Source organism: Lolium perenne, chromosome 4 (assembly GCF_019359855.2).
Source record: "Lolium perenne isolate Kyuss_39 chromosome 4, Kyuss_2.0, whole genome shotgun sequence".
In the NCBI taxonomy this organism is placed as follows: domain Eukaryota; kingdom Viridiplantae; phylum Streptophyta; class Magnoliopsida; order Poales; family Poaceae; genus Lolium; species Lolium perenne.
In genome coordinates, this window is record NC_067247.2 from 398,834,801 (window position 1) to 398,859,059 (window position 24,259).

Genomic DNA, 24,259 nt, shown 5'->3' on the forward strand with positions numbered 1-24,259 from the left:
CATCTGTTATGTGCATGTACACATCATACAGACGATCAGCAAGAATACTTAGAATGCATCCGACAAAGAGAGTATTGTTTTCCTTCGAAGAGAGTATTGTTTTCCTTGAACTTGTTCTGATCTTGGTCAGATATAGTTCCTTCAGCTAAACCATCACTAACTTCGAACACTTTCAGATGAGTAAGCCAGAGCGTGGCCTGACACGCGTACATCACGCGACCGTTGGGAACCCCAAGTGGAAGGTGTGATGCGTACAGCAGTAAGTTTCCCTCAGTAAGAAACCAAGGTTTATCGAACCAGTAGGAGTCAAGAAGCACGTTGAAGGTTGATGGCGGCAGAGTGTAGTGCGGCGCAACACCAGGGATTCCGGCGCCAACGTGGAACCTGCACAACACAACCAAAGCACTTTGCCCCAACGTAACAGTGAGGTTGTCAATCTCACCGGCTTGCTGTAACAAAGGATTAGATGTATAGTGTGGATGATGATGTTTGCAGAAAACAAAGAGAACGAGTATTGCAAAGAGATTGTATTCGATGTAAAAGAATGGACCGGGGTCCACAGTTCACTAGTGGTGTCTCTCCCATAAGATAAATAGCATGTTGGGTGAACAAATTACAGTTGGGCAATTGACAAATAAAGATGGCATGACAATGCACATACATGTTATGATGAGTAGTGTGAGATTTAATTGGGCATTACGACAAAGTACATAGACCGCTATCTAGCATGCATCTATGCCTAAAAAGTCCACCTTCAGATTATCATCCGAACCCCCTCCAGTATTAAGTTGCAAACAACAGACAATTGCATTAAGTATGGTGCGTAATGTAATCAACAAATACATCCTTAGACATAGCATTGATGTTTTATCCCTAGTGGCAACAGCACATCCACAACCTTAGAACTTTCTCACATCGTCCTGCATTTAATGGAGGCATGAACTCACTATCGAGCATAAATACCCCCTCTTGGAGTTACAAGTAACGACTTGGCCAGAGCCTCTACTAATAACGGAGAGCATGCAAGATCATAAACAACACATAGATGATAGATTGATAATCAACATAACATAGCATTCATTATTCATCGGATCCCAACAAACGCAACATGTAGCATTACAGATAGATGATCTTGATCATGTTAGGCAGCTCACAAGATCCGACAATGATAGCACAATGAGGAGAAGACAACCATCTAGCTACTGCTATGGACCCATAGTCCAGGGGTGAACTACTCACACATCACTCCGGAGGCGACCATGGCGGTGAAGAGTCCTCCAGGAGATGATTCCCCTCTCCGGCAGGGTGCCGGAGGCGATCTCCTGAATCCCCCGAGATGGGATTGGTGGCGGCTGATAACCCACAAGTATAGGGGATCGCAACAGTCTTCGAGGGAAGTAAAACCCAAATTTATTGATTCGACACAAGGGGAGGTAAAGAATACTTATAAGCCTTAACAACTGAGTTGTCAATTCAGCTGCACCTGGAAAAGCACTAGTAACAGGGGTGATGTGAAAGCAGCAGTAATATGAGAGCAATAGTAACAGTAACACAGCAGCAGCAGCAATAACACAGAGGCGATGGCACCAGAAAATAGTTGATACTACTTCCAATGACATATAGAACAAGTATATGATGATGAGAGATGGACCGGGGTTCCCAGCGATCTACACTAGTGGTAACTCTCCAATAACAAGTGACAAGTGTTGGGTGAATAAATTACAGTTGGGCAATTGATAGGATTGAAATAGCATTAAGATAGAACATCAAGATTATTAATCATGTAGGCATGTTTTCCATATATAGTCGTACGTGCTCGCAATGAGAAACTTGCACAACATCTTTTGTCCTACCAGCCGGTGGCAGCCGGGCCTCAAGGGAATCTACTGGCTATTAAGGTAAACCTTTTAATAGAGCACCGGAGCAAAGCATTAACACTTGGTGAAAACATGTGATCCTCATACCTACGCCTTCCCCTCCAGTTGTCCCAATTTCTGTCACTTTGGGGCCTTTGGTTCCGAACATAGACATGTGCATACAACTTGTAGATACAATCTAAGCAATAAGTATAGAGCTTAAATCTAAGATCATGCCACTCGGGCCCTAGTGACAAGCATTAAGCATAACAAGATTGCAGCAACAATAACTTCACAAACTTTATATATAGACTAATCATAATGTATCATCCATCGGATCCCAACAAACACAACACCGATTACATCAGATGGATCTCAATCATGTAAGGCAACTCATGAGATCATTGTATTGAAGTACATGGGAGAGAGAGTACCAACTAGCTACTGCTAGAACCCGTAGTCCATGGGGGAACTACTCACGGAGCATGATGGAGGCGGTGGCGTCGATGGAGATGGCTTCCGGGGGCACTTCCCCGTCCCGACAGGGTGCCGGAACAGAGACTTCGTCCCGAATTGGAGTTTCGCGATGGCGGCGGCGCCCCTGGAGTCTTTCTGGAGTTTCGTCAATTCGTATCGCGTTTTTAGGTCGAAAGGGCTTATATAGGCGAAGAGGCGGCGCAGGAGGGCGCCTGGGGCCTCCTCCCCATAGGCCGGCGCGGCCAGGGTGGAGCCCGCGCGGCCCTGGCGTGTGGTGGCCCCCTGGCCCACCTCCGACTCTCCTTCGGTGTTCCGGGGTCTTCCGGGAAAAATAAGATACTGGGTCTTTGTTTCGTCGAATTCCGAGAATATTGCCCGAACAGCCTTTCTGGAACCAAAAACAGCAGAAAACAGGAACTGGCACTTCGGCATCTTATTAATAGGTTAGTTCCGGAAAACGCATAAAAACATTATAAAGAGTGAGCAAAACATGTAAGTATTGCCATAAAACAAGCATGGAACATCAGAAATTATAGATACGTTGGAGACGTATCAGCGGCGGTGTCTCTGGAAGGTTTTCCGTATCGTGGCTCTCAGTACTGGAACTATTATCGACGAAGGCTTAAGTAGGCGGAAGGGTAGGTCAGGGGGCGCCACGAGGGCCCCACATGCCAGGGCCGCGCGGCCAGGGCCTGGGCCGCGCCGCCCTAGTGTGGCGTCGCCTCGTCGCCCCACTTCGTATCTCCCCCGGTGTTCTGGAAGCTTCGTGGAAAAATAAGATCCTGGGCGTTGATTTCGTCCAATTCCGAGAATATTTCCTTACTAGGATTTCTGAAACCAAAAACAGAAAACAAAGAATCGGCTCTTCGGCATCTTGTTAATAGGTTAGTGCCGGAAAATGCATAAATATGACATAAGTATGTATAAAACATGTAGGTATCATCAATAAAGTAGCATGGAACATAAGAAATTATCGATATGTTGGAGACGTATCAGCATCCCCAAGCTTAGTAGGTAAACGATAACAGAGATAATTTCTGAAGTGACATGCCATCATAATCTTGATCAATACTATTTGTAAGCATATGTAATGAATGCAGCGATCCGAAGCAATGGTAAAGACAATGAGTAAACAACTGAATCATATAGCAAAGACTTTTCATGAATAGTACTTTCAAGACAAGCATCAATTAGTCTTGCATAAGAGTTAACTCATAAAGCAATAAATTCAAAGTAAAGGCGTTGAAGCAACACAAAGGAAGATTAAGTTTCAGCGGTTGCTTTAAACTTGTAACATGTATATCTCATGGATAGTTGTCAACATAAAGTAATATAATGAATGCAAATATGCAAGTATGTAAGAATCAATGCATAGTTAACACAAGTGTTTGCTTCTTGAGGTGGAAGGAAATGGGTAAACTGACTCAACATAAAAGTAGAAGAATGGCCCTTCGAAGAGGGAAGCATTGATTGCTATATTTGTGCTAGAGCTTTTATTTTGAAAACAAGAAACAATTTTGTCAACGGTAGTAATAAAGCATATGTGTTATGTAAATTATATCCTACAAGTTTCAAGCCTCATGCATAGATTACCAATAGTGCCCGCACCTTGTCCTAATTAGCTCGGATTACCTGGATTATCACTGCAATACATATGTTTTAACCAAGTATCACAAAGGGGTACCTCTATGCCGCCTGTACAAAGGTCTAAGGAGAAAGCTCGCATTGGATTTCTCGCTTTTGATTATTCTCAACTTAGACATCCATACCGGGACAACATAGACAACAGATAATGAACTCCTCTTTAATGCTTAAGCATTCAACAACAAATAATATTCTCATAAGAGATTGAGGATTGTTGTCCAAAACTGAAACTTCCACCATGGATCATGGCTTTAGTTAGCGGCCCAATGTTCTTCTCTAACAATATGCATGCTCAAACCATTCAACTCATGGTAAATCGCCCTTACTTCAGACAAGACGAACATGCATAGCAACTCACATGATATTTAACAAAGGGTAGTTGATAGCGTCCCCAGGAACATGGTTATCGCACAACAAGCAACTTAATAAGAAATAGGATACATAAGTACATATTCAATACCACAATAGTTTTTAGGCTATTTGTCCCATGAGCTATATATTGCAAAGACAATGGATAGAAATTTAAAGGTAGCACTCAAGCAATTTACTTTGGAATGGGGGAGAAATACCATGTAGTAGGTAGGTATGGTGGACACAAATGGCATAGTTATTGGCTCAAGGATTTGGATGCACGAGAAGTATTCCCTCTCAATACAAGGCTTAGGCTAGCAAGGTTATTTGAAGCAAACACAAGTATGAACCGGTACAGCAAAACTCACACAAAAACATATTGCAAGCATTATAAGACTCTACACTGTCATCCTTGTTGCTCAAACCCTTACTAGAAAATATCTAGACTTTAGAGAGACCAATCATGCAAACCAAATTTCAACAAGCTCTATGTATTTCTTCACTAATAGGTGCAAAGTATATGATGCAAGAGCTTAAACATGATCCTTATGAGCACAACAATTGCCAAGTATCAAATTATTCAATACATTCTACCAATTACCACATGTAGCATTTCCCGTTTCCAACCATATAACAATTAACGAAGCAATTTTAACCTTCGCCATGAACATTATAGCCTAAGGACATATTTGTCCATATGCAACAGCGGAGCGTGTCTCTCTCCCACACAATGAATGCTAGGATCCAACTTTATTCAAACAAAACAAAACAAAAACATAAATACGCTCACATAAGATGTGATGGAATAAAAATATAGTTTCACTAGAGGAACCTGATAATGTTGTCGATGAAGAAGGGGATGCCTTGGGCATCCCCAAGCTTAGATGCTTGAGTCTTCTTGAAATATGCAGGGATGAACCACCGGGGCATCCCCAAGCTTAGAGCTTTCACTCTCCTTGATCATATTGTATCATCCTCCTCTCTTGATCCTTAAAAACTTCATCCACACCAAACTCAAAACAACTCATTAGAGGGTTAGTGCATAATCAAAATTCACATGTTCAGAGGTGACATAATCATTCTTAACATTTCTGGACATTGCACAAAGCTACTGAAAGTTAATGGAACAAAGAAATCCATCAAGCATAGCAAAACAGGCAATGTGAAATAAAAGGCAGAATCTGTCAAAACAGAACAGTCCGTAAAGACAAATTTTTAAGATGCACCAGACTTACTCAGATGAAAATGCTCAAATTGAATGAAAGTTGCGTACATATCTGAGGATCACTCACGTAAATTGGCAGATTTTTCTGAGTTACCTACAGAGAATTCAACCCAAATTCGTGATAGCAAGAAATCTGTTTCTGCGCAGTAATCCAAATCTAGTATGAACCTTACTATCAAAGACTTTACTTGGCACAACAATGCAACAAAATTAAGATAAGGAGAGGTTGCTACAGTAGTAACAACTTCCAAGACTCAAATATAAAACAAAAGTGCTGTAGTAAAATCATGGGTTGTCTCCCATAAGCGCTTTTCTTTAACGCCTTTCAGCTAGGCGCAGAAAGTGTGAATCAAGTATTATCAAGAGATGAAGCATTGGCATTCTTACCAGAGGCTCTGCGCTTACCCTTCTTACTCTTTGATTTATGGAATATATGATGGCATCCAGGTATGGAGGATTTTAGAGTGCCTTTTTCCACATCTATGGTTACTCCGAAGAGCTTCAGCAGGGATCTTCCAAATGTGATTTGTCCTGTACCTACACATTCAATAACAAGATAATCAGTGGATACCGTTTTTCCAAGAAGGGTTGTGAATACTCCTTCAGCTATTCCCTTGGGAATTATAACAGAGTTATCAGTGAGAGTTATTCCTTGTCCTCCTTCGGTAAGTCCCCAGAGTGTCAAAGATTTATAAATACTTTCAGGCATAAGGCAAAATTCAGTCATAATATCACAACGAGCATCAATTTTTTTTACCATCAATAGTAACTTTAATAGTGGGGTCCCACATTGATGGTTCAAAGTTTATAGGAACATAATCAAAATGCTCACGAATCCGACCATACCCTTCTTTCAAGCAAGATACATGTGTCTCAAGAGTATTCAATCTATTATAAACACTAACAAGGGATGGATCATAATTATTAGTGGAACTAGATGATGCAACCAATTTTTTTATGGCATTAAAAGCTTGATCCCCATCACAGTGAAGGAAATCTCCTCCCACTACAGCATCTAAGGCATATCTATAGCGAAGAATAAGCCCAAAATAAAAATTACTAAGAAGCAAACTTAGTGTCATTTTAGGTTCAGTTTTATTATAAGAATCAAAAATTCCTCGGGTGATAGAGTAACAACTACATGACTAGTCATGGTAACAAAAATAAGGTAAATGCTAATAACTAATTTTTTGTGTTTTTAATATGGAGATTGCGAACAAGACAGTAAATAAAGTAAAGCTAGCAACTAATTTTTTTGTGTTTTGATATAATGCACCAAACAAAGTAGTAAATAAAATAAAGCAAGACAAAAACAAAGTAAAGAGATTGGAAGTGAAGACTCCCCTTGCAGCGTGTCTTGATCTCCCCAGCAACGGCGCCAGAAATTTACTTGCTGGCGTGTAGTTGACGTGGGAGTTAGAAATCTTTGTGGTTTAACTTTTCTTCAGGTCCCCGGCAACGGCGCCAGAAATTTAGCTTGACACGCGTACAGCACACGACCGTTGGGAACCCCAAGTGGAAGGTGTGATGCGTACAGCAGTAAGTTTCCCTCAGTAAGAAACCAAGGTTTATCAAACCAGTGGGAGTCAAGAAGCACGTTGAAGGTTGATGGCAGCGGAGTGTAGTGCGGCGCAACACCAGGGATTCCGGCGCCAACGTGGAACCTGCACAACACAACCAAAGTACTTTGCCCCAACGTAACAGTGAGGTTGTCAATCTCCCCGGCTTGCTGTAACAAAGGATTAGATGTATAGTGTGGATGATGATGTTTGCAGAAAACAGTAGGACGAGTATTGCAGTAGATTGTATTCGATGTAAAAGAATGGACCGGGGTCCACAGTTCACTAGTGGTGTCTCTCCCATAAGATAAATAGCATGTTGGGTGAACAAATTACAGTTGGGCAATTGACAAATAAAGATGGCATGACAATGCACATACATGTTATGATGAGTAGTGTGAGATTTAATTGGGCATTACGACAAAGTACATAGACCGCTATCCAGCATGCATCTATGCCTAAAAAGTCCACCTTCAGGTTATCATCCGAACCCCCTCCAGTATTAAGTTGCAAACAACAGATAATTGCATTAAGTATGGTGCGTAATGTAATCAACAAATACATCCTTCGACATAGCATTGATGTTTTATCCCTAGTGGCAACAGCACATCCACAACCTTAGAACTTTCTCACATCCGTCCTGCATTTAATGGAGGCATGAACCCACTATCGAGCATAAATACTCCCTCTTGGAGTTACAAGTAACGACTTGGCTAGAGCCTCTACTAATAACGGAGAGCATGCAAGATCATAAACAACACATAGATGATAGATTGATAATCAACATAACATAGCATTCATTATTCATCGAATCCCAACAAATGCAACATGTAGCATTACAGATAGATGATCTTGATCATGTTAGGCAGCTCACAAGATCCGACAATGATATCACAATGAGGCGAAGACAACCATCTAGCTACTGCTATGGACCCATAGTCCAGGGGTGAACTACTCACACATCACTCCGGAGGCGACCATGGCGGTGAAGAGTCCTCCGGGAGATGATTCCCCTCTCCGGCAGGGTGCCGGAGGCGATCTCCTGAATCCCCCGAGATGGGATTGGTGGCGGCGGCGTCTCTGGAAGGTTTTCCGTATCGTGGCTCTCGGTACTGGAACTATTATCGACGAAGGCTTAAGTAGGCGGAAGGGTAGGTCAGGGGGTGCCATGAGGGCCCCACATGCCAGGGCCGCGCGGCCAAGGCCTGGGCCGCGCCGCCCTAGTGTGGCGTCGCCTCGTCGCCCCACTTCGTATCTCCCCCGGTGTTCTGGAAGCTTCGTGGAAAAATAAGATCCTGGGCGTTGATTTCGTCCAATTCCGAGAATATTTCCTTACTAGGATTTCTGAAACCAAAAACAGCAGAAAACAAGAATCGGCTCTTCGGCATCTTGTTAATAGGTTAGTGCCGGAAAATGCATAAATATGACATAAAGTATGTATAAAACATGTAGGTATCATCAATAAAGTAGCATGGAACATAAGAAATTATCGATACGTTGGAGACGTATCATGGCCTTAACCTGCCACCTCTTAAAGTGCACACCGGTAACCTTATCCGGCCTCAGTGCATCAGCAAAACCAGCCATTGTTAACTCAGGGAATTGCCTACAATTAGGTTTTTGGATTGTTGGATAATTAGGCACAATTTCCATTATTAATTCCAGAATATAAAACATAATGATAGCAAGTACTAACAAGTGAAACTCGAACATACTAGATGCATTAATCAACTTGAGTAGCAGCAGCGCAAATAGTAAAGCATCCATCGCTAAACAGATCGAGATATGTCGCACGTACCGATCTGGTGGAGGTTTAGCAGATGATGTCACAGCAGTAACGTTGCTGATGACAACGTTATTGACGACAGGGACGACGGGTCGAAGTAGACGGAGTTGAAGACGACGGTAGGCAGCACCATACGACTTGGATGGAAGGCGACCCGTGATGAAGAGCTTGAGCAGTCGCGCAGAGCCCTTCCCAAAAACCTAATTCACCCTCTCCCGTACAGGATCACAAGGACGAGCGGGGTTCCGGAGACCCGCTCTCCCGTTCGCCGATGCACGTCGGCGCGCGGGATGGAGTAGGATACGATGGCGGTGCAAGCAGAGAGAGGTGGAAACCCTAACTCGTGTATTCAGTATGTTTCTGCGGTAGCCGGGCAAGAGATTACATAGGCTTGGGAAACCCTAGGCAACGTGGGCCACGCCCACGTCGCACGAACGTTTCGACGTGTCGAGACGAGCGAGCGAGGAGGAGGAGCGCGCGTGTAGCACTCCTATTCTCACTCACTTACTAGTGGTGGAACAACCCACCTGATAAGGTGGTCTAACTTCCTCCCAACTTTCCATGTGGGACTAAACTTCCCACCTCTTGTCACTCCCTAGTGAGCTGCCACCAATTTGGGCTTAAACTCACAAGGCTGTCACTAAGTGGGCTTTAAGATTTATAGGACAATCTGAAATCTAGTATGGGCCACCAAATATGGGCCCAATATTTCAATAGCCATTATCAAGTTACTATTAGTTAATCATCATTAATGAATAATTAAATCGTATGTGCCATGAATTTGCTACTCTTTGCCCGGTTGAACCAACACGAACCGTTTTTCTACCTGACGTCCTGGCGATAGGCGATCGCTGGGCGATTAGGGTTTCTTTCCTCCGCCGTCCCGATCTCATCAGGTCGGCCGGAGTTCTGCGGACATCTTTTAGAGCGTGGCTGGGTGAATCTTTCTCCGCGAAGATCTGATTGCCTCTGGTCTCTGTTGGCTCTCTCCCTTTCTGCTAGGGTTGGCCCTAGCCAGATCGGTTCTCGCCATGGCGACCCCGGCAAGCAGTTCTACGAACCATGCAAGTGGCTCGGGAGGGAAAAAATCGGAAACTCTGGATGATATGCTTCTCCGCCTGGGGATCGAAGAAGATGAGTACGACGACCTAGTTCTGGAGGAGGAAGAGGAGGTACCGAAACTTGGCATTAAGTGGATGGCTTTGGCGAAGGTACATACTACAAACTTTTTTAGTCCTCAAACTTTTGAGCATCACATGAGGATAGCTTGGAGCCCCGCAAAAGAGGTGATCTTCCAACAGCTCGAAGAGAATCTATTTACAGTTCAGTGTAATTGTTTGGGTGATTGGCTGAAAGTTTCTGAAGGAGGACCGTGGCTATTTAGACAGTTTGCTGTCTCCATTGAACCATATGATGGACTGACTAATCCAGAGACAATCGACCTGAATTTCATCACAACTTGGATCCAAATCCACAAGATTCCAGTGGGGTATAGGAAGAAAAGTTTCATTACCAACCTTACTGAGTAAAAGGTTGGGAAGGTGATTGATTTACAACTTGAGTTACAAGGTGCTGGTAATTTCATCCGAGTTAAAGTTAAACTCGATGTGAGGAAACCATTGGCCCATTTTGTCTCTTTCTCCCGAGAAGGTGCCAGAGTAGCTTACCCGATCAAATTTGAAAAGATGCCCAGATTCTGTGGAGCTTGTGGTCTTATCGGTCACTCTCACCAGGAGTGTGGTACGGGAGAGCACGGAGAAGATAACCTCAAATGGGGAGATTTCCTCAAAGCCGATCTGGATACTTGGAACGGCATATTTTATGGAGGAGGAAGAGGGGGTTCCCGCTCCGGTCGCGGCGCAAATGAGTTCAGGGGAGGGCGTGGTCGCAACCCTGGACGTGGGAGAGATGATAATTGGGAGGGGCGTGGTTCTGCCCCGGCTTGGAGGCACAATGCTCTTGCGATAGTTGACGGTCTCGCACAAACGGGTGGGGTGTTGCCTAATCCCCAAGGACGTGAGCCCTCTATAGAAACGCTGACCCCGGAGGGGGAGCTGCAAGATACGGGGTCTAGCCCGGTTAAAAATAATTTGATGGATCTTGATAAACCCACTACCAGTGGGGATTCTGGGACGAAGAGGAGCCTGAAGATGACCCTAGATGCTGCTAATACTGAAAAGGGGTTCTCTGACATGAATATGTTGGCAATCCAGGCAACTGACAAGGATGGGATGGCGCAAGAAGTGATAGAGGAGAATGATATGATTGATACGGACCAGCACAAAAGACAACGGAAGGACGGAGCTGTCTCCCCTTCACTCGGATCGGCGGGCTCTCACGAGGAGCCTGTCCGGTCACAATGAAACTACAAGTTCTGAACTGCCGTGGTATGAATAAAACTACGGCAGTTTGTGCCCTCCTGATTGCTCAGGAGAAATGCAGGCCGGATGTTCTTTTTCTTTCAGAATCCCATCTCACTCTAGTTAAAGCTCAGAATCTAAAACGAAGACTGAAATATGATGAAGTCAGGGTTTTTGCTAGCGATGGAAGAAGTGGTGGTCTGGTGATGTTCTTTCAGAAAGATCTAAATGTTACTTCCCACGAGGTAAATGCAAATTTTATTGATATTTTTATTAATGAAGACAGAGAGAATGCTTGGCGTTTTACAGGCTTCTATGGTGAACCAAGTGGTGAGAGGAAACATCTTTCATGGGATTATATGCGGAATTTACACGCAAAATCTGGACTGCCGTGGCTCATTGCGGGGGACTTTAACGAAATTATGTATGGCCATGAAAAGGAAGGGGGGAATATGAGACCCTAAAGGTGCATGCAAGCTTTTCGGAGCACTGTGTCGGATTGCAATTTGCAGGATCTTGGTTATGCAGGTGATCCCTTTACCTGGCGACGTGGACGTATTCGGGAGAGACTCGATAGGGCGTTGGCTAATCTAATTATTAATCAGCTAATACCTAACGCTTCATCTAGCAGTTCAAATATTTGGACTGACCTCTCCCATGTATTCCTGGCTTTCACAAGTCCACGAGACAAATAAATACTAGTGCCCATCTGGGTCACAACTCCACGAGACATGTAATAGACTAGAAAACAAGCCTGGTCCAAGAATTAAAGATTACAGGTACGGCGCTACTTACTACCAGGAGAACTACTTTGCTTCTATTAAAACAAACTCTTCTAGTTTATTTTACTAGATTTTGATTTTCCTCTCTAGTGATCAGATACCAAATTGTTGTGTTGACTGTTTCATTTTTTCTATAAATATGAGCGCAATGTTGAGTTATTACTTATTATTAGCTAAGGCAATGATGTAGGCGGTGTGACACTTTTTCTTTTGATATTTTCTAATGCTTAGTTATACTACCATATTTGCTCATGATGCCCTGGTACTTGATATTGTATGATGGATCTAGCAGCAAGTAGCAGTACCCTCATAGTGGATTTGTTGTTTTTTGTACACCATTTACAACTAAAAAAATTCTCCATTCAAAGAAGACTCTACTTTTGCTGATATGTTTTTTGTAGAGCCTCTTGATGGTAACTGTGTTGTTGGAAATATGCTTAATGACCCCCCTTTGTGATTACAAGGATGGATTTTCTTTGTTCCTCACCATTAGGCGTCCATTACAGTCAACAATGGGTGTATTAGTCTTCTATTAAATTGGATGCAAAACTCTGTCTAGCAGCTGTGGCTAAATTAGGATGAGTTATAAGTTGATATCATTCGCCTCGATTGCACTTGGTGCTCTTAATTAATTCCAACAAACACATTTACGTATCAGCATCTTCGTTGATTTTGTCCTTATGTTTGCAGTGTAGTGTGCACTAAATTGTAGCTAGTATCCATATATCTTTTGACTTGTGTGTTGTCTGTTCATTACCGAAACGTCATTTGAGATGATTTGGCCGGAGTGTGTAACCAACCCTATTCTTTGTTGTGGTAATAGAGTTGGCGAACTACACCTCTCTGATATCCTATTTTCATCCTCTCTCTACATGTGTGTCTCGTAGACAACTATGTTTTTTTCTGGTTTCCTTCCTAGGTAACTAACTAACTATTGGCATGCTATTTCAGGTCCTGTAAGAAATCATTATAAATGATTCGTGATACCAGTACCCAGACATTTGGAAGTGACAAAGCAAGATAGTTCCTTTACCCGAGCCTCATAGAAATTGAACTTATCATTGTAAGGAAGACCAGTTGCGCTATGTAATTTTAAAAAGTTTCGCATAATTTTATATCAATGGAGTTCTTTCTGGTATTTTTATGTTCAAGTTGATTGGCACACTATTTTTTGTCGTAAAGATCAACATTGCTGTCTCTTTTCACGCAGTCAACAAATTCTGGTGGACGGGAGGCTATCTTTGTGCATCAAGATGGAGAGCTTTTTTCAGCGCTGTGGGAGGACTAGACAACATTCACGGTGCGCTCCAGGCTGAGACGATGGCAACAAGGAAGGATATTAGCATCAAAATTAACCTGGTATGGATCTTTGTTCGTGAAACATACTTTGGAGGCATAAAGCTTTGACCTATCTCCTCTCTCGTGTTGATGGAAAACATCAATGATGGACAGGAACCATTTTTTCAGAACGTTGTGCAAGTTGTAATAATTGGTATGTTTGTGTTGATAAGGGACGTATGCTGAACGCGACATTGTTGGGAGATGCACGATGTCCTTCAGAAGATCCTCTTTCCAACAGCCAAGCTGGAGAGGTTCAGTGAGGAACCCCCATTGAGTTGTGGCCTGCTGAGCGTTCTGTTAGTACTGGATGGACTTCGGCTTCGCCTACTTCCTGCTTCGCCTCTTCCCTGGCTGCTTGGTTTAGGTGTGAATCTTCTTCTCCTCCTTTTCTCCTCTATGTGCTCCATCATTTAAAAACTTTTTCATTTTGGCTGCTCAAGTGTCGCCCTGTCAATGCTTTGGTGCATGATTACTCTACACTTTGGAAATGGCCCCATTCAGGAGTAATCCTTTTCTCCATCATTTGTGAACAATGAAATTGCACAATTTGTTGGTGATTCTCTTTGGTTTCCTCTCATACTTGTATACAACCAAATAATTTAAAGCCACGTTGTTGCTTTACAATTCACAACCTTTTTTTCTACTTTGTTAGTGGAATCTCTGGAGATCGCTTCCTTCTATGGATGGTCCATAAAATTTAGAATCACAGTTTTATGGATGGTTTAAAGAATTTCTTGTCGGGACTTAAACATGGTAGAATTGACACTATGACTTTTGTTTTTGTTGCATGGTTGCCTTGTTTAGTTTCCCTAATTACTATATATAGTGAGAAGTGATATATAAACACCCGCTTTGCTGAGGTGCACTAGTTCTGCATTATATTAAAGATAAATTCTCATGGACTTCTATATTCAATAGTTGTGTCAATATATGATCCGTGCTAGAGAAACAACATCCTTTCATTTTCACAAGTAGCTCTTGAGACGATGAATGGATGTTGTGGTATGTTTCTTGCCAGCTCTTGCACGTGCTCCTAGGCACTTTGTGAGAGTAAAATGTGGGTCATCTATTGATCAAGTAGTACATTTCTATAGCTAGGTATTGTACTTGTTGGCTATAAGTTAGCTATAGATGACATGGCATCTTGGTTATAGCCAGCAGCCGGCTGTACTATTAAACTTGCTCTTAGTAGCATTTGTATCGGGAATGAAGGAAGCCATATGTTGATTGGTCTGGTACATGCATCGGCCATCGATTCTACTTCCTTTGTTTCCTAATATAAGATGTTTTGGAATGATAATTTAAAACGTCTTATATTGGGCAAACGGAAGGAGTATGCATACAATAGGAAACAACACTAGAAATAAAGGCATCTCCTTTTGTTGGGCATGTATTGCCTTGAGAGGAAACGAAGCATTTCCAGATTCCGCCGTACACTCCTGATTCCATGCGCCCTGAACAACAAATAAGGTAAAATAAAGGAGAAGGAATATTGCCTCACAAATCGCGTTCTCCCAAATAAGGCAGTTGTTAGTAGTTTGGAGGGTCATAAATTGCCCGCTCCGTGTCTGTTTTGCTTATCTCCTGAAACTGAGGGCCACGGAAATCAAAGTGGCGCCAATTACGAAAATTCAAACGAAAATGTTTTGTGCTACACGTGTGTTGAATGGAGTGTATGTGTATTTGGTACAGAATTTTGAAAGATATCTTCAAACTATTTCTAAGTTGATGTATGTTCAGCAGTACGCTTGCCAAAATTATTCAGAAGCCTGATTCTTTACTGCTTTGTAATTGTATAGTTTCCATCGTTGGGTTACTTATTAATATTCTTGAGCATATTTATTGTAATTGCATGACCCTGCCTTTTAGCGATTTGGTCTAAATTGTCTCCAGCGGTGCTGCTGGCCATGGCCTCCCGCTCGCCCCTGGTTGTAGGTCTGGCTGGCTCTCTTTGGAATACCTCGTCTACTTGCTGTTTGGTTGCTGCCGCCGTGTGATGGAGGGATGCTCCTGAAGTTTTCTTGCCACCGGCACAAAGATAGTTGAATGCATGGTAGCAGTAGGCCAGCTGAGTTGGCGTAACAAGTTGTTAACACTGTATATATAGGATGTTGGATGCCCAGGTTTAACTGGAAAGTTGAGTAGAGTGTGTATCTATCTATGTTTTCGCTGAAGATTATGGTCATATTTAATCAGCTTGAGCACTGCAAAGTGTAGCATTTCATCATATTTGTAATGACATGATTGTTTGATCTGGATATTAAGTACAACAATGAAGCTATTTGTACACTCATAATAACTTTGACTTGTTGAACATTCTTTGTGTTACAAGTGTGCTGAATGGAGTGGATGTGTATTTGGTACTGAATTTTGAATGATTTTTTCAAAGTACTTCTAGCTTCATGCCTGTTTGGTTGTTCACTTGCCAAAATTATTCAGAAGCCTGATGCTTTGCTACTCTGTAATTGTATAGGTCCCTGAGTTACTTATTAATGTTCTTGAGCATATTTATAGTAAATGCATGACCCTGTACATGTGTAATCAATGGTGAAGTTGATTCTAATGATCCTCTAATTGCATGACCCTGTATATCTGCTTCAGTCTTTTGGGGCTTCGGTCTGAATTGTCTCTGGGGTGCTACTGGCCATGGCCTCCCGTGGCTCGCGCCTGGTTGAGGTCTGGCTGGCTCTCCTTGGATTACCTCTTCTACTTGCTTTTTGATTCCTGACTCCGTGTGATGGAGGGATGGTCCTAGAGTATTCTTGTCGTGGGCACAAAGGGAGTCTAATGCATGGTAGCAGTAGGCTAGTTGAGTTGGCAGAACAAGTTGCTGTTAAAGCTGGATGTATAAGATGTTTGTTGTTAAGGTTCATCTTGGAAGTGGAGTAGAGTGTTTATGTATGTCTGATCTGCAGGTACGAGACCATTCTAAGTGTGACATATCATGAATATCTGTAGACTCTACGAAGAGAGCTGCATGTGGGGAAATGGATCAAAAATAGTCTTAAAAAAATTGATGAGATGAAAGTTTTGGCTTGTTTCTGGGGTGATGAAAAGTGTATTTTTTGAGACTGAAGATCACATGCATTACGGCCTTGTTCATACTCAAGTTGATTCTAGGTAGAGGAAATGGAACAAGTTTGTTTGGGGAGCCATGTAACACACTGGAGTCCATCTTGCAAGAGTATAATGCATATTTTTCCAGTACATGCATATGGGCACAACTCAGTATCGTCCAATTGCTTCGGATGAGCCAGGCGATGCACATGCAGGCATGAGGCATTTCACGGGAGAGATTTGAGGGGATCGTTTAGGTCACCGAGCTGCGGTCTGAAATTAATTAGATTGATTGTTAGCTAAAAATTAGGGGAGTCCTATGTTTCCGTGTGTTTTCGTTTGACGAGAAGACTACTCTGCCAAGTTGCACCAGCCATCTAGCTCGTCCGTCCATCCATGATTTTTGAATTAAGCAAGCAACAAAGAGGGGTTCAATATATAGGAGGGAAACCGAAACCTCATTTGCATCCCGCTCTCCTAATTTTCCCTCTCGAAAATTCAAACCTAGCTAGGTAGCTCTTGAATAAGTACAAGTCAGCCGGAAACTACCACGTGCGGTGCCGTGGATGCTTTAGGCACATGAAGAGATTGTGCGGGTGTTGTGTAGATCCTGAGTAATTAAGGTGCGAAACCTCTCTCTATGTGTACGACACTTGTATGTCTCGGGTCCCATTGCAGGCTGCTATGCTTTCCTGGCGCGTGTCAAGGGCTTTGATGTTACACATAGTACAAAAATACCAATTAGTGGTGTACTAGAAGTCCTCGTGGAGTTGTCCCCTATCAATTGCGACTGAGTATCCTTTTTCAGGAATATTGATTGGCTGAGCCACTTTTGGGAGAGTATTGATTGATTGACCGGGTATCAGGGCACGACTGCATGCATGCCATATTATTTTAGTTAGGCATCACTAGAAACTGCATGCACATCAGTGCCCAAATGCCTGCTTAATTCACGCCAAGCCGCCGTAGGATTTTCCCCTCAAAGTCCAAGCTCTGCCGCCTCCGCACCCTCTCATAGGTCTCCTATATGTAGAAGCTCACCGTCACCCACCGCGTGCGGCTGGCGCGTGCGACCGACTTAGACTTTGACTCTTGCTCGGAGAGGAGAGGAGAGGAGTGGAGTGGTGATGGAGTCGTCCTCCTTGTCGTCGTCGACTGGATCTACTGCCGGCCGGCCATCCGCGAACGAGCGAGCTCTTCTCCGTTGCACCGGACATGCAGGTAATACTGCATTGTTCTCGTGATCTGATCTGATGTGTGGGTGCCGGCCGAGAGAAACTGAATGATTTTATTATTGATCTACGGGTAATCGACTGGTCCTCTTCTTTATTTTTTGGTCCGTGAGTTGATCGATTGATTCTTGTTGGGATGAATTAAAGGATTTGTTAGTGATGGTGATGTTGATGGAGTTGTCCTCGTGTTGTTGCCGTGCACTGGATCTCCGGTCATCCGCGAACGAACGAGCTCTTCTCCGGTGCACCCGACATGCAGGTAATACTGAATTCTTCTCGCGATCTTCCGGCCGCGAGAATGATTCACTCATCGTGGGGTTAGAGCATCTCCAATTTAGTTTTATCGCCCGCACGGCTCAATGAGTTATCCGGCGCTCCCAGGTCGAACCCAACAAATGGGTAGGCTAACGGGGGCGCCCATCGTTCTGGGCTCGCATCGTCAGTGTCAACGAAATCGGTTGTCTTCCTACTCGCCTTCCGCGCCACATCAAGATCCACACCGTCAGCATCAATGAAACCGGTCATCTTCCTCCTCGACTTCCGCAGCATCGACGCGTCCCATCAATGGGGCACGCGTCGGTGTTAATGGTCTTAACGTCCCTTCTCGCCGCTTTAAAAGCCGCCCTCACGCCGCTCCATCTCACACCATCCCATCCCCATCGCCCCTCTTCTCCCGTCGCAGACCGCTAGCTTCTCCCCAACCAACTGCAGCGACATGGAGCGCTTCAATAGGCGGGTGCCGCTACTTATCATCTGGGCTCATAACACAAAAGAACAACGTAAGCTAGGTAATCATGGAGATTAAGCAAATGGTAGCAATCTCCGAAGGACGATGTTCGGGCTTCAGATAAGACGACCAAGAATGCTATTAGCAAATGCTAAGTGGTAACCAAGTTCCATTATATAACTTGCAGAAAAGTGTACCCTGAATTAAGCTAATTCTCATCGTAATTAATTCTTGACATCTCATGGTCAATTCTGGAACAAAACAATACATAACTATAGGGGAAAATAAGAATGAACTGGATAATGTGATTGGCAGATTTATGCAGAAGGATATGGACACAGTTATTCCAAACTTTTATCATTTGGCATACGTACCGTCGCACTAATGTTACCCCGCTGCATTAACCATCTCTCCAGGCAGGATCTGCCGTAGACATGCCCACAAGGAATACAACTGCAACATAGGGTATATCACCTAGTTAGCCATGTATGCGTCGTATACTCAGAGTTGGGTGGATCTTTTTCCGAACCATGGTGTTACCCATGAGGACTTTGGGAAGTCTGACCACCGGCCGATCACAGTTGATACGGAATTACGCTCTATTCCTTATGTCTTTCAACGAGCTAGACCCAAGTTTGAAGCTAGATGGCTCTGTGAGGAATCTGTCGAGTCTATCATCCAGACAGCTTGGGATCAAGCGAAACAGTTCCATGACTGGCCTCTGGCTCAGAAAACTGAGAAGGTCCACAACACACTGCACTCTTGGGACAAAACCGAGCTCAGGGGTCCCAGACATAGACTGAAGATGCTGCAGAAAGAAGTAAATGTTATCTTGGCTGGCCCGCTATCTAAAGAATCGTTGGTACAACAGAGAGTGATCCAAGATCAAATTGAGGACCTGTTAGAACAAGAGGAATTATATTGGGTACAGCGTGGGCGAGCAAACTGGCTCCGTCATGGCGACCAGAATTCTAGCTTCTTTCATGGCTTTGCATCTCAGCGCAAACGGAAGAATTTCATTAAAAAGCTCAGAAGGGATAACGGTGCTTGGGAAGAGGACCAAGACAACCTACGTACGCTGTCATCTGATTACTTCTCACATCTCTTCACCTCGGGTGTCCAGGAGGCAGACCCGTATGTCATTGACAAAGTTAAGCCGCGAGTCGATGCTGGCATGAATGGGGTCCTTACGGCTCCTTACACAAGAGAGGAGGTAAAGAAAGCCCTATTCAACATAGGTGACTTAAAAGCTCCCGGTCCAGATGGATTGCATGCTGTCTTCTATAAGCGGTTTTGGCATATTATTGGGGAAGATCTCACTGATGAAGTCCTGACTGCAATTAATTCAAGAGTTATACCAGATGGTTGGAATGATACAACCATTGTCTTGATACCAAAAGTTGAGAACCCAGAGACTATTACTCAATTTCACCCTATTAGCCTTTGCAATGTGATATACAAGGTTATTTCGAAGGTTATTGCTAATAGATTAAAAGGTTTACTGCCGGATATCATCTCTCCCACACAGAGTGCTTTTGTCCCCGGCAGACTTATAACGGACAATTTCCTGGTGGCTTATGAATCTTACCATGCTATTAAGAATAAGAGGTCTCGGAAGTTTGGGTCTTGTGCAGTTAAACTGGACATGCATAAGGCTTATGATCGAGTAGAGTGGTGCTTTCTGGAGAACATTATGATCAAGCTTGGATTTAATCCTGATTGGGTGAATCTCATTATGTCTTGTGTTACCTCTGTTCGGTATAGGGTGAGGTTCAACAATGGTGAATCTGATCTGATTATCCCTACTAGGGGTCTTCGTCAGGGTGACCCCCTTTCACCCTACCTTTTTCTTTTATGTGCTGAGGGTCTTACTGCTATGATCAATGCGGAGGAAGAGGCTGGAAATATAATCGGCGTGAAAGTCTGTAGGGCTGCCCCGGCGATATCTCATCTTCTTTTTGCTGATGACTCTTTGATCCTCATGAGAGCTGATTCTAGAAATGCTGCTGGCCTTCGACATGCACTGGATAGATATTGCTTGGCGTCTGGCCAACTGGTCAGTGATGCAAAATCAAGTGTTTTCTTTAGCCCGTGCACTAGCGTGGAGGTGAAAGAGGAAATATGCACAACTCTGAATATCTTGACTGAGGCGAACACAGACAAATACCTTGGCCTACCACCAATTGTCGGGGTCGACCGAACAGATTGTTTTCAACACCTTATTGACAAAATTTGTAAGAAGTTAATTGGTTGGATCGAGAAGATGTTATCTCTTGGAGGGAAAGAAGTTTTGCTTAAGGCAGTCTATCAGGCAATCCCATCCTATGCCATGTCGGTCTTCAAACTCCCTAAACAGGTCATCAATGGGATAATTACGGCTATGTCCCGATACTGGTGGGGAGATGATGAACAACAGAAGCATATTCATTGGTTTGCATGGTGGAAGATGTCGATTCCAAAATTCCAGGGAGGCATGGGTTTCAGAGATCTGCATTGCTTCAATTCGGCAATGTTATCTAAACAATGTTGGCGTCTGATTTCGGAACCTCAATCTCTCTGCGCGAGGGTTTTGCGTTCTAAGTACTTTCCAGATGGAGATATTCTCAATTGCCCTCTGAAAAAAGGGAGCTCTTATACTTGGCAAAGCCTCTGGTCGGGAATTCAAACTTTCAAGAAGGGTCATATATGGCGTGTGGGCGATGGCTCTAATATCAGCATTTGGGATGACCCATGGATCCCTAGTTCACCCTCAAGGAAAGTTAATACACGGAGGGGAAATATTGTGTTAACAAAAGTTTCGGAATTAATTGACCACAATACCAGACAATGGGATGAGGAGTTGATTAGAGACATTTTTTTGGCAAATTGACGCAGAGAGGATTCTTCAGATTCCTTTGGCTGTAGGTATGATGGAGGATTTTGTGGCCTGGCATTATAACAGGAATGGCTTGTTCTCCGTCAAATCCGCTTATCACTTGGAATGGAAGTATCAACATGGCAGAAAACTGGCCAGAACAAATTTGATGGGCACGTCTGAAGCCTCTATCTGGAAGATTGTCTGGGGACTCAAAGTACCTTCGAAAATTAAAATCCATATTTGGAGATCCCTTCATGGAGCTATCCCATGCAATGGTGTCCTGGCCAACAGACATGTCCCTCTTTCTGCTCAATGTCCCCTGTGCTCCACTGATTATGAGAGCATCAGACATGCGTTCTTCCAGTGTCTGCGAGTTCAGCAAATTTGGCATGCTCCGGGGCTTTCTGATGTTGTCAACGAAGCATGTTACGTTGATCGACAGGGTTCTTCTGTCCTTGGCTCACTTCTCCTTGATAAAACCTCCCGCGCCCCTCTCGTTCAAGACATTTTTAGAAAGGATTTGATTGCAACTGCATGTTGGTACATCTGGTGGGAGCGGCGCAAGGCAACGCATGGGGAAGCTGTCCAAAACCCATCTCGCTCGGCGCAGAGTATTCTGGCCCTTGCATCCAACTATGCGCGAGCAAAAAAACACGGACGTGGTGGTATTGTCCGTGGAGGCTGGTCGAAACCTCCAGAGAGTAAGGTGAAATTAAATGTTGATGCTAGCTTTGATCCTATTTCAGGTTTGGGAGGTACTGGTGCTATCATCCGCGACAGTCATGGTTCTTTTATCGCGGGATGCAATCGATCTCTACCCCACATTGCTGATGCTCCTACAGCGGAGGCCATGGCCTTGCGTGATGGTCTCCTGCTTGCTGGACAGATTGGGTGTAACAAATTGATCGTCGAGTCTGACTGCATGGAGGTGGTGCAAACCATGCAAGAAGGAGGCTTCTCTAGTGGAGCAGCTGCGGCCATTTTTGAGGAGTGCGGGTTTCTTTGTCGTAGCTTCGCTTCTGTTAATTTTTGTCACTGTGCTAGGGAGGCCAATGAGGCAGCGCATACGCTAGCAGCTAGAGCGGAGGGGTTAGATAGTCTGGTCTGGCATGAGGACCCCCTGATTTTCTCCTATCTGTAATCACCATGGATGTAACAATTCTATGACCGCGGCAGCAGGTTTCTGACGCACTCTTTTCCTTCCAGGGTACCTAAGGGGGCTGGAAGGTTTTTAATGAGGCGGCCTGCTGTTTGCTTAATAAAGTGGAGATTACAGTTTCAAAAAAAAAAAAATCATATGTGCCATGTGTAGAAACCTGTATTGCTCAACAGATCCGTATACGTACAAATCCATATATTACGGTGGGTCCGTCTTTGTGGTCGATTCCATCGCCTGCTTGCTAACGACGAGCACTTCTTCCACGGCCATCCAACATGTGATTCCAACGACTCCCCTTTCGTTCTTCATTTTTGTCTTGGTTGTTTGAATTGGTAAGAGAGGAGACGAGAGCTCCATCATTGGTATGGCCTTGAGGTGCATCTTATTCGACTCATCTATTCGAGCCAGGGATTGATATTTTTTCCTTCGTTTAGGAGCGGATCGGGCGGGAGACATACCGTCGTGCAGTATAGAGTATAGACTCGTTGGAAGCAGTAGCCAGCGTCATGGCGTTCATCCAGAACAAATTTGGTTCAAGAAAAAAAAAGACAACCAAGGCTACTTCTATGCAACATTGATATGGTGGTGTACATGCGTGTCCTAGAACCAACGCCGGGACGCGCAATATTAACCAATACAATGCCCGCCGCTGAGTAGCATGCCCAGCTCCCTGCCGTCAGTGGCGGCGTTCGGTCTGCCTGATGTGAAGATGCGAAATGACTGGCCGCGGTAGAAGTCACCTCGTCAGCAGAGTCCATGTCTTGATGCAGGGAAGAAGAAGGGGCCACGTCATGTAGGACTCAGTAGGCAGAGAGGCCGGCCATATCGATCCGTGGCCACCGGAGGACAGTCTTGTAGGGATGGGGATAGCTGCCATAGCCTGCGAGGAGCAAGGATGGAGGCAAGCAAAAAATTGGAAACCACGAGTGGGGATCACGATCGTTAGCGTGAGACATGGAAATCGCCCCAGAATACTATGGATATGTAGGTGTACAGTGGTTAGATACGGTTTCGGTGGGCCAATTTAATTACCTAATTAATTAGGGGTAAAAGACCATCTTATCCTTCTGAATTTGGAGGAGGGTGCGCACTGAAGCAAGAAGAGTCATATACACTTCTGGTACCACAACTTGTATTGAATGTGCATTTTAGTACCACATCTTGTAAACCGTGAACTCGTGGTACCACAACTTGTATTGAGGGAGCAAATAGGTACCAAGTCATTCTAGAGCTGACACGTGGCATTGTAAATTTTGCACAAACGTCCATGTATATTTTCTCTCGCACATGTGACCTTGGTGGTGCCTTACAGTACAGGCGGGGCCACCTATCAGTGTACAAAGAAAGAATTAAAAACCCATGCACAGGGTGGATTTTGAACTCACGACCTAGTGAGGCAAAGCTCCACAACAGTACCACTAGAATGCTCAACCATCAGTGCAATGCTTTAGGGCTTTTTTATTTATATTGTACTTGAACGCACAACATGCCCACGATGTGCGGGTTGCTTGACTTCCTGATGACCACTCGGCCGTATGCCGATATACGAGTCTGCCCCTGTACAACACTGTCGGAGCTCTACGGTGTCATGTTGATGGCTTTCACTGTGCTCGCCATCTGGTTCCCTCAGGTACACCTGGTTCTGGTAGGAGGGTGGCCGTGCTCGAAGCGGTGTGGTGCGGCCGATGTTGCAGGTAGGTATCATGCATGTTGTTGCTCCTCATCTCCATGGGGTACAGCTGTACAGTGTGGTGCGGGTGGCCGATGTTGCAGGGAAGAAACACTGCCACGGGCGCCAGGTTGCCATGCTTCATTTTGGCGTGGCGTCGACGAGCATGTCGGTGCC

At 44.2% G+C, this 24,259-nt stretch overlaps 1 protein-coding gene and 1 long non-coding RNA gene across 3 annotated transcripts in view; one reads left to right on the top strand and one right to left on the bottom strand.

The window, feature by feature from the left end:
* Positions 1-18,831, bottom strand: part of LOC127297583 (uncharacterized) — a 73,700-nt gene extending 54,869 nt beyond the window's left edge. Inside the window, exon 1 of the mRNA XM_051327908.2 lies at positions 18,772-18,831. Within this exon, the coding sequence (XP_051183868.1) occupies positions 18,772-18,798 (27 nt within the window). The 5' untranslated portion in view covers positions 18,799-18,831. The remainder of the gene's footprint in view (positions 1-18,771) is intronic.
* On the top strand, positions 12,991-15,657 carry LOC139830353 (uncharacterized). Of its 2 annotated transcripts, none has more exons than XR_011742271.1 (4): positions 12,991-13,103; positions 13,251-13,399; positions 13,552-13,745; positions 15,275-15,657. It is a non-coding gene; the product is annotated as an uncharacterized lncRNA (long non-coding RNA). The 2 variants fall into 2 exon arrangements; XR_011742272.1 differs by having other exon boundaries at positions 15,317-15,657.
* Positions 18,832-24,259: the final 5,428 nt, after the last annotated feature.